This window comes from Lactuca sativa, chromosome 2, assembly GCF_002870075.4.
Source record: "Lactuca sativa cultivar Salinas chromosome 2, Lsat_Salinas_v11, whole genome shotgun sequence".
Taxonomy (NCBI): Eukaryota; Viridiplantae; Streptophyta; class Magnoliopsida; order Asterales; family Asteraceae; genus Lactuca; species Lactuca sativa.
This window is the reverse complement of record NC_056624.2, coordinates 17,521,647-17,533,393: the sequence shown is the minus strand read 5'-3', so window position 1 is coordinate 17,533,393 and position 11,747 is coordinate 17,521,647. Positions and strand designations below refer to the sequence as shown.

Sequence of the window (11,747 nt, the reverse complement as noted above, 5' to 3'; positions counted from 1 at the left end):
ATCCAAACAACTAATACCAGAAACAGAAAATAATCTTTTTGCATCTATAGAAGACCATGCATACTTCAGAAGGGATAACATTTCGTACCATATAGTGCCCGTCATAATACTGCTTTATCTTCAGTGTTGTTGGAGTGTCATGCCAAGTTGTTATAAAACAATACATGTTAAAAAATTCAATAGCTACAGCAAAATATTTAATGTGAAACTTTTAACTAAACCAACTGATACAACTTTCTATTGTGACCCAATAAAACGTCAAGTCAAAATGATCGGCATAAAAAAATTCACAACTTGGGTTGCTTTATTTGATAAATGAATAATATAGTGATAAAATACAAAACGATCAAAATATAATGGTTTTTATATAATTTACCAAATATTTAAACACACCGAAAAGAATAAAAATCAACATCTAGAAATCTAAAAAACAATCCCAAAAATTAAAGATAAAACCATAAAACATTCTACCAAAATCACAAAAACAAGTCTAGGTATATCAAGAATCTATAAATTCAAAGTCTCATTATACGGTTCCAAAAAAAAAAAAAAAGGTAAAAATCCAAGTTAAATCCAAATCCAAACACATCCCATCCAAATCTTCATCAAAAAAACACCAATCCAATTCCCATCCTCCCACAACCTCAAAATTTGGCTTCCAATATCTATACAATCAACGAACCCCATAAAACACTTGACTTGATCATCCATCCAACCACTCATCATCATATTATTTACTTCAAAATCTGGGCTTAATCAAAGGTCTTGATTTGAATTTGGCATCGAAGACTGATCGCCATTCGGTGAGGCTGCATGCGCAGGATCTGAACTGCTGGTGCTTGTTTCGCCAGGTGTCGATTCGGTTAAAGTGAGGTTCTGTAAAGAAGCTTCTAGAAGTGGGCCTTTTGCGTATTTTTGCCAATCTCTGCGACTTCTAATGTTTTCGCCCTGAAATGTAATAAACCAATTGTCCGAGAGTTTTGTATAGAAATGTCCATTAGTATCATATACCCTGAATTATTCAATTGTTGTCCCAAAAAGTCTCCTTTTTTACATTTTTTGTTCTTATTTGGGGCTTTTGTAACATTTTTTAGCCCCTATTATAAGAGGGTATTACATTTTGGTCCCTGGATATTCTTGATTTTTTTAATTTTGGAAACAAAAAGCTTTTTTTTAATCTGGTTCTTATATGAGTTTGGGTCCCTGTTTTAATTAAAAATAACATGTGGACAAGATTTGCGAAAATCAACAATGCCTTGAGGAGGACCAAAAACAGTTTTTGTAATTGGAACAGGGGCCAAAAATGTTAAAAGAATAAATTTGGGACCAAAATTGTAAAAATCAGCTATAATCAGAGACTAAAAATGTAGTAATAAACTAATAATAATATATCGGTATCTATTTAAAAATGGATATATTAGGGTATATACAAATACTGAAAAATCACTTGTACTTCCATTTAATCAAAATATGTAATTAAACCATTTTTCTCTCTTAAGTAAATTATAGTTTGCTACGTGAATATAACTGATTTTTGCAACATTGGTTTTAAAACATTTTCTTGCAAATTTGGTCCTTATTTGAGGTTTTTTTTTAACGTTTTTGGTCCCTATTCATAGTTAAATTACTATTTATGGTCTACAAGTAAACTGATTTTTGCAATTTTTGTTCCAAAAGTAGTCATTTTACCACTTAAAAAATCTCAAAAGAAAAGCCCAAAGTTTGACCTTTATATCAACTTAGCTAATGAAGTATTATTTTTTTAGCGATTTAGCCACTGAGTGAACTATTATATGATAATCATAATGAGTAATAGTCCATTTAACTAAAATGATAAAATGATGGAAGTACATTGAGCTTTTTTGTAATTTACTTTTTTCAGAACTTTGTAAACAAGAAAATTGTTTTTTTTGTGGTTAAAAAGTATAATGGTTTAATCAATAAAAAGATAGTCAAGTGGATAAATTGATAAAAAGGTGAAAATACAAGTACTGATCTGTATAATGCCCTAAATATCTAAATAATATAACAATAAGTATATGATTTATTTGTATAATTTTACTAATTAATCGATATAAGTATATGATTTAGACATGCATATAGAAAGTACCTGAACTTCAATAACAGTAGAGTCTCTCAAGGAATTTAAGATTAGTTGAATATCGCTTGTTAAACTTTGAACCTGAAAAATCACACACACACACAAAAAAAAAAAAAAAAAAAAAAAAAAAAAAAAAAAAAAAAACTGTGGATTATATTGAGAAAGTGATACATGAAGTTTTTTACAAGGTTAATTTTTAAACATAAAGTTATTGGAAGAAGCTCAGATCATATATTGACAATATATCAATTCAACATGAACAACTCCCTGTCATTACAGAAAAACACATCAAAAATATTTACCAATTAGAATAAAAGTATAAAACATTTACAAATAACAAGCAGAAATACACACACATAACAAGTGAAGTTTAAAAAAAAATCAAAAGTTAATAGTTTATACGTTTTGTTAATTATAGTACATACAATATACATAATTTTTCAAATTATTTTACGATATAACATAAATAAAATAAATTTAATTTACTTCAAAAGCACATTTAAAAACAACATCAGTATTTAAACAGGAGGTTAAAACAGTCATTTAGTAGACAGTTCATCCAGTTAAAAAAACACTCGTTATGTATACACTAACAAACATATCATTTTCCATTCAATTACTTTTATGACTTACTCCATAATAAATAAATAAATAAATAAATAATTAATTACTTACCCTTCGAAATCCAGCTATTAAACTGAGTGACACCCAACCTTCTTCATCCATGTTTGACTTCAAATAATCATCTTTCTTCAAATTTTCTTCACTGTGGTAAATAAAAATTGCATGAAAACCAAGTTTCAAGTGAGTGAACAAAGTATGATGTTTAAAATAGAACAATTATAATATATTATATATAGTTTAATGAAGTTAAAATACCTGAAATAATATTCAATCTGTTGTAGGATCTTAACAGGTAAAGGTGTATCCACAAGAGGGATAAACATAGGAGGTGGAGGAGCACGAGGGAGAATAGGTGCATTCCTGTAAGCCTCTGTAGGTAGTGAGGACACATACACAAATGGTGCTGCCATTTCTGCAAAATTTATAAATATTTATTCATAAAAGAATTTTTCAAGATATATATATATATATATATATATATATATATATATATATATATATATATATATATATATATATATATATGTAAATACAGCATATAGCTTTAACATTATTTTATTACAATGAATGAGACTATATGTACATAAATCTGAAAGGGTTGTATTACAATGTTCATTCATTCCATGATAAAATTAAAGTGTTTGGATGTGCATTTTGAAAGTGATTAATTCATGATGAACAATTAAAAAGTATTAATTAAAACTGTAATAAAACATGGAGCAAAGAGAGATTCTATTTTGATGTAATTGTAAAACTTGAAGTTGTAAAAACCACTTTTGGCAATATTAGGGTTTGGATGCTAATTATTTATTAAAGTGATAAAAAAGGATTTACAAGTAAATTTATTTAATCTTTAATCACAAGTTCCATTGCATCTAGCATTAAAATTAATTATTCAAAGAGTTATATGCAAAACGGGGATGTCATGTTACAAAATGACCACTTTATGGAAAACTATAACACGCTGAAATCAGTTTACATGGTCCCCACTGTGTGATCATTTTTTCATTTGTCATTTCATGAAACTATTTCTCAGCATAAGATCAATTTTGTGAAATAAGAACAATGTGGAAAAAGAGAAACAAATTTGCAAATTATTAGAAAAAAAAAGTGGTCAAGATTCATTGAAATGGTCAGCAAAGAAATTTGACAAATGAAAGTAATTTCTCAAAGCCCAATTTGGAAAACAAGTGGTTATTTTTTGAAACTTTTTTTCAAAAGGGGGTTATTTTGTGACAAGTTACCTCTCATTTTGGTGATTATAGTTGTTAATCCTTATTTTACATATAACCAGAAGTAGAGCATGCAACTTGAAGTTGTAATAATCACACTTATAAAATGTGCATAACAATATGAACTCACCATAACCCATGGGGGTTCCATATGGTCTTATAGGCTGGGGAGCAATAAAAGGAGCAGGACCCAGGTGAGCTTGTTGCATATAACCCCTAGGAGGAGGTGGAGGTGGTGGAGCCATTGGAGGTTGTATAGCAGCATGATTTTGAGGACCCCTCCAATCACGATCATGGTGATCTCGCCTACCTCCATGGCCATTGTTAAGAAAAGGTCCTCCATCACCACGAGGACGAGGACCAAAGTTATTCCTCCTCCTATTTGATGAATGATGATCATTCATGGCATTTGAGTGACCCATAGGTCTTGGAGCAAAACTGTTGCCATTATAGGGTGATTGATCCCTTACTGAAGTATCCAACACAGCTGGTACATAACCACGATATGACATGTCATAAAGAGGAAAACGTGGCATTGGTGGTGGTGTTGGTGGTTGTGGTGGAGGAGGTGGTGGTGGTCGATTGTAGCCACCCCCTGAACTTCCACCTCGTTTCATTGACCTTTGCCGGACAGGGTTGACATGGTTTTGATTAGCATGATGGCTTGCATTAGGTCTAACAGGTCTCTGCGGCTGTTGTGAAATTACAGGTGCCTGTAGAAAAGCAATAACGATAAACAATCATGAACTCGAACAAAATGTGAGCAACTATTTTTTTCCCTGAATTTGGAATTATTAGTATTGATTGCGACGAAAATAGCAGTTTCACACCGAATATGTATTTGATTTTATAAGTAAAAAATCAAGCAACATAATCGAACCTGAGAGACAGTGACGGATCCATCAGATGTATGTTTAGATGTCTCCGACGTGAAAGACGTCGATTTCGGTAACGCTCGAGTCAATTCCGAGAGCGCTGGCCAGGAAGCAGCGCCCATCACAGGCGTACTACTCCCCTCAACGACGCCGTTTGGCGAGGGTTTGTTCCAAGCCGACTTCTTTAAACCACTCGCATTGCCGTTACTACTACCCTCAGACGCCTCCAGAAGCGTTTCAACAGCCGCCGCCTGCTGCGGCTCCGTTACCGTCAACTGATCAGAAACCACAAGGTTTTGCTCCGGCAAAACAGACGATTGCGATGCAGACGGCGAACGCGGAGCAACCGGGTCCGGCTCACCACCTCCACGAACGACTTGAGCCCACGGCGATGGTAAACAGTTCCGCTGTGAATAACTGTTAGCACCGCTGCCGCTAGTTCCTTCCGCGGAAGGGGACGAATCGGACGTCATTCTGTTTGTAGATTTTTGATCAAATTGCAACAATGAGGGTCGGTTGGATTGAAGAGAAGATGGAATTTGAAGAAACTTTACATTAATCTAATTAGGGTTTGCAAAAGTGAGTGATCGAGCCGTCGTCGACTGCTACAGCCACCACAAGGGAATGATCGGAAAGTGAACGCGAAAGGGAGGGGTTTGCCCAGGGCTTTGGGAATCTATAAACTATAAGGCCCATTCATTCTTCTTACTGGGCTTTTTACGAATCTCATTTGCCTCTATAACAATACCACTATATTGTATGGAAACATTTTTCGGAAACAAAGTGGTATTTTGGGAATATGAGAAAATCAAATAAATTAATTTCATTCTTAATTGTTCACTAGACTTTAATATCTAAGAAACTATCAACATCATTCATAAGTCATAATGAATGAATTTTGCTTGATGATGTTGTATTTGTAGACTAGTACGTTGATTTTTTTAAAGATAATGTGTAAATAGTAAGAGTGGACCCTTAAATATATATTTTGATATGTAAGCAAAAATTATTTAATATTATGATAAGATTTGACGTTGAATAGGCAAGTCATAGCTAATTATATTAGTGACTAGGATTTAAACTGGAAAAATTGTTTATTTGTAAATAACCAACAATGGTAAACAGTGACTGACCTTTGACAAAATTCACTAATTCCAATGTGTTTTTACGACAAGCTAATTCGTTCGTTAAGTTCCTCCCGAATTTCGTTGATGATATGTCATTGTTGGCCTTTAATGGCGAATTTCCAAGGGCATGTCCATTGTTGATTCTTATGTTTTTAGTAGCGTAAACAAAAATTTTGGCTCCCTTTATGATACATGTTATATGCGGTTGTATACCTTGCACCTCTTCAAATTCAACCTTGTGTATATGTATACATTGGCTTGCTAGTCCATATATTAAAGATTTTAGAAAAATAGATTGTACTTTTATAAATAATATGTGCAAAAGGTTCTATTTTTATAATACTGTTGAAGTCTGAAAAAATATATATATATCATCCCTGAAGTCATTAACCATGTGAATGCATTTATAATATCTCCATTTTTTTATGATATTATGGAATTAGATAAAAATATTCTTTGGATTTAAGTTTAACATCCGACATTATTGGATTTATATTGATCATTCAATGTTTAGTTAGCAGAAAAGAAAAAATGAACTGGTTTAAATAAAGGAAACATCGTCACATAACTAAATTAGCTTAAGCTAAATACAAGGTGCCATCAAAACTATTGTGAGAACGTAAAAGTAATCAACTAAACACATGATGTAATCGAAATTATTGTAAGAACGTCAAAAATGATTATTTAGGGTTGATCAATTTGAACCTAACTATCAAAGACATTCTCTTAATCTTGTATATGTAGTAATATTTATCCATGATTAGTCTATTATAATTTAGGAATTTTCTAAATAAAGCAATATTATATTAGATAGATTGTTATATTGATTAATGAGTAGGATATCGATTCATGGAAAAACATCTCAAGATCAGATTGCATGTTTCAACCATGATATGTGTTGGAATTTTGTAGTATAATAGTTATTTTAGGTATTCGGTTTTGTTATTTATTTAATATCTGCAATATATATATATATATATATATATATATATATATATATATATATATATATATATATATATATATATATATATATATATATATTAAAAACGATGTTGTTTATGTAATTTTTTTAAAAAAGTTTACTATAAATGACTAATAATATATTGTTTTATATGTATTTGGAGTTGTTTTTTTGTTAAAATGGCAAAATAATAATTTGCTCATTTATTAGATTTGTTCATCATTCTTATGAGACAACATTTAGACTTCTTAAATGGTTCTTCTCTTAATAACATTGTACTAAATTATTCAGTTTTATCCAACCAACCACTTACTTTGTTGTACCACTAATACCTTACAAAATGTTGTCAAATCGGTTTAAAAAAGAGGTACAATATAGAAAACATGTTTTACATCAATAACAAGATGAATGATTACATATGAATACTTTTTTCCGATCTTTTTTCTAGTTATAATCATTTCTTCCTTGAAGAATACAAGTAACATCTTGTACAATATAAGCTTTAAATTTTTGGCATTGCCACACACATTTGAGTGTACATGAGTTTCCTTGTTTTGGTAGGAAAACTCGTTATTCTCCTATATTTAAATATTTTCAAAACATAATTGTCTAGAGCAAAAAGGAATGGAGTGCTTCCTTATAGAGAACATGCATACCGCTCCTTGAAATCCTAAAACTTAAACCTTTGAATAAAAATATTTAGAATTGTACTCGACTTGAGTAAGTTTGACCGAGTCTCCAATTTGAAGAAACAATGTTTGAAAACGTTTTTGTCACACCATCTGTTGTTGTAACGATGAACGAAAGAGATTGGCCGTTCAAATACGAATGTGATTACCAATTAGACCCCCAAATGCTTGACATGGACGTCCAACCGGTTCTCGACCCCTTCACCTGCACGGATTGAAGTGACCCGGCCCCACCAAGAATTGTGATCAAAACAAGCTCAAAATAGTCTCTCCCGTTCATGGTAAACCGAACTCCACCATGTCTCTTACATGGTACCCTAATGTTAATGCATTTATAATATTTTCATTTTTTTTACGATATTATCGTTAGATAAAAATATTTTTTGGATTTAAGTTAAAAATACCAACTTTATTGGATTTATGTTGATCATTCAATGTTTAGTTTGCGAAAAGGAAAAAATGAAAGGGTTGAAATAAAGGAAACATCTTAAATAACTAATTGAGCTTAAGCTAAATACAAGGTGCCATCAAAATTATTATGAGAACGTAAAAATACTCAACTAAACACATGATGTCATCGAAATTATTGTAAGAACATAAAAAATGATTATGTAGCGTTGATCAATTTGAACCTAACTATCAAAGGCATTCTCTTAATCTTGTACATTTACTAATATTTATCCATGATTAGTCTACTATAATTTAGGAATTTTTTAAATAAAGCAATATCATATTCAGAAGATTGTTATATTGATTAATAAGTAGGATATCGGTTCATGGGGAAATATCTCAATATCATATTGCATGTATTCAACCATGATATGTGTTGGAATTTTGTAATATGATAGTTATTTGAGGTATTCAGTTTTGTTATTTATTTAATATCTGTAAGATTATATATATATATATATATATATATATATATATATATATATATATATATATAAAATTAAAAGCGATGTTATTTATTTAATTTATTGTCAAAAAGTTTACAATATGTTTTATATGTATTTGGAGTTGTTTATTGTTAAAAGGGCAAAATAATAATTTGCTCATTTAGTAGATTTGTTACGAAACAACATTTAGACCTCTTAAATGGTTCTTCTCTTAATAACTCAACACTAAATTATTCGGTTTTATCCAAACAGTCTCTTACTTTGTTGTACCACTAATACCTTACAAAATGTTATCAAAGCGGTTTAAAAAAGAAGGTACAATATAGAAAACAACATGTTTTACATCGATGACAAGATGAATGATTACATATGAATACTTTTTCCGATCTTTTTTTCTAGTGATAATCATTTTTTCCTTGAAGAATACGTGTAACATCTCGTACAATATAAGTTTTAAATTTTTGGCATTGCCACACACATTTGAGTGTACATGAGTTTCCTTGTTTTTGTAGGAAAACTCATTATTCTCCTATATTTAAATATTTTCATAACATAATTTTCTAGAGAAAAAATGAATGGATTGCTTCCTTATAGAGAACATGCATACCGCTCGTTGAAATCCTAAAACTTAAACCTTCAGATAAATATATTTAAAACTGTATTCGACTTGAGTAAGTTTGACCGAATCTCCAGTTTGCAGGAACGATATTTGAAAAAGTTTTTGTCACACCATCTGTTGTTGTGACCATGAACGAAAGAGATTGGCCGTTCAAATACGAATTTGATTGCCAATTAGACCCCCAATTGCTTGACATGGATGTCCAACCGGTTCTCGACCCCTTCACCCGCACCGATTGAATCGACCCCGCCCCACCAAGATTTGTAATCAAAACAAGCTCAAAATAATCTCTCCCGTTCAAGGTAAACCGAACTCCACCATGTCTCTTACATGGTACCCTAAAAACCACAACACAAAACACAAATAAAAACATAAATTTTCTCATGCCCATGTTCATAGACAATTTTACTATATTTTTGAAAAAGAAACATATTAGTTTATATTATATTTTGTTTATAATCGCAGACCTCACGAGAGTATACTATTTACAATCTTCAATTTTGATTTATTAAAAGAATTGTATAATTGCAAGTTGCATGCAAATGCAACATGTTTCTTTTACTATTCTATGTAACGCATTCAATAAATCTTAGCAATTAAATCTTGTGATGATAATAATTTTTTGCAATCTTAACTACTTACAAAATTTAAGAAAACAACAAAAAAAAGTGTAACAAATGTCAAAAATTATATGTTAAACCTATTTGACCTATTACTCGATATGTTTTGTTTGACAGTATAATCAACCACCGATTCATACAATAAAAAACACGAGAAAAAAATACCTTTGAAAGATAACAGGAATGATTCCACCTTTGTAGATTCCAATTTTCTCCCAAGCAGGCTGAGCCATATCGAAATGCTGGAGGGGTGGGTTACACCACCCTCCAGCATTATTCGGTAGCGCATAATTCGGTGGGCAAAAGTTCGTTGCAGTAATAGTAACCGAGCCCTTCTTGCACCACCTTGAGTCAGCCTTTCGGTCGCATACAATCTTGTAGCATTGGCCACACGCTTTGCCCTTGTTGAAAAGAGATGTACTCAATGCAGCAGTTCTTGTACCATACCCGGCTAAGTGCAAGTCACCATAGCCACATGCTCCACCTGCAACCAAGGGAATATAATCAACATTTGTGCTTCATGGATTCTACAATATGCATTAGTGACGAAAAAACTCTACACAATGGGTGTAAATTCAGGATTTTTAACTAGGGTTTGTACTATTAAGAGTAGAAGAAATGCATTATCGTACGATTATGAACTTGAACTTAATGATATTCATTTATAGTTGCTTCATGTGAAAAGTGAGACGCATTTTACAATGTAGTACTACTTTTTACAAAGGTGTAAATGCTTATATATATGCAATAATATTTCAAGTTTTTACTATTTCTTGAAACACATTTTTGTTAATATATGCAAGAGAAAATTGGTGACTAACAGAAAGACAAATGATAAGAACACATTACCCATTGTTCCTGAAGCATCGCTGCCTCCATAAAATGTGGCATGACCTTTACTCCACCCTGAAGCAGTCAAGGCATCAATGTCAACAAGAAGATAACAGAATATATATAACAACAAAATGTTGGTTTTTGCCATTTTTAGTTTGCAAACAAAGTGAAGAAAAATGTGAGGAATGAAGAAGTTTGAGAGGAAATGTATGACATTTAAGGATTTACAAGATCGCGATTGGGAAGATGGTAAATTAATGACAAGTGTATCATCTATGGAACATCTTCACATGTAACCATAGTGTAGAATAATTTATTTTTAGATTATAAATATCATTAAAATTATTTTGATGAAATGTTGGGATCCTGTCATAGATTTGAATCTTGAAACAAAATCAATAAACTTCTAAGAAAATAAAGGGATCATTGCATAATAATTTTTTTTGTCATATACAACAATTTATGTCTTAGAAGATTATACAATCTGGATATTGTAAAACCATCAAGAGTATAAATTGTTGTATATAAGGAAAAGTTATTATGGATCACCTCGGCTAAGAAAATCATGCTAAAAATACCTATTGAAGTTGATAACAAATTAGGCGTTGTAGAATTTGAAAAAGATAATTTAAAATAATAGTTTTTAAATTTGAAATATAAAATAAGTAAAAGAGCTCGGTGAAAGTTAGTACATATTTATATTGAGAATGGCGGAGCTAGGAGAAAGTTAATTGTGGTCCATATGAAACTAAAAATTAGTTAATATAACAAAACACCAATTGAATTTTCTCTTGTAAATAAATCAAATCCATGGAAAAAAAAAAATCAAACCTACTTAAAAGATTACTATTCAAATGCAAGAGAGAAGAGAAACCAATTGAAAATATCAACTATAGAAACACACTTGATGCAATAAAAACTAAACAAAAAACGCAATGTAAATTTGTTTACAGTCTATGGAAACAATTTATACATTAAGTTATTGCTAAATTGCTAATAGCCTTTTATTGCTATTTCAGTTGATTTGAAATTAATTAAACCTTTAAGGCTGAAACGTGCAAAAATCCTCAAAATCTTTGGTTGAATTTATTAATATTAATGCATATGCTTTTTGAGGTGCCATAACTTCCCTGTCTAAGTTCTATTATTTGATACATGTACTAATT

The 11,747-nt window shown here is 31.0% G+C and overlaps 2 protein-coding genes across 2 annotated transcripts; both read right to left on the bottom strand.

The window, feature by feature from the left end:
- Window positions 1–344: 344 nt before the first annotated feature.
- Window positions 345–5,528, bottom strand: LOC111878826 (la-related protein 1C). Its single transcript, XM_052768269.1, has 6 exons — window positions 4,838–5,528; window positions 4,088–4,670; window positions 2,981–3,137; window positions 2,777–2,867; window positions 2,111–2,182; window positions 345–948 (listed from the first exon to the last, which is right to left on the bottom strand). Exons 1-6 carry the CDS (start codon window positions 5,303–5,305, stop codon window positions 757–759), a joined length of 1,563 nt encoding a protein of 520 aa, XP_052624229.1. The 5' UTR covers window positions 5,306–5,528; the 3' UTR covers window positions 345–756.
- A 3,427-nt stretch (window positions 5,529–8,955) lies between these two features.
- Window positions 8,956–10,791, bottom strand: LOC111878827 (expansin-A11). Its single transcript, XM_023875320.3, has 3 exons — window positions 10,597–10,791; window positions 9,913–10,231; window positions 8,956–9,465 (listed from the first exon to the last, which is right to left on the bottom strand). Exons 1-3 carry the CDS (start codon window positions 10,727–10,729, stop codon window positions 9,159–9,161), a joined length of 759 nt encoding a protein of 252 aa, XP_023731088.1. The 5' UTR covers window positions 10,730–10,791; the 3' UTR covers window positions 8,956–9,158.
- Window positions 10,792–11,747: the final 956 nt, after the last annotated feature.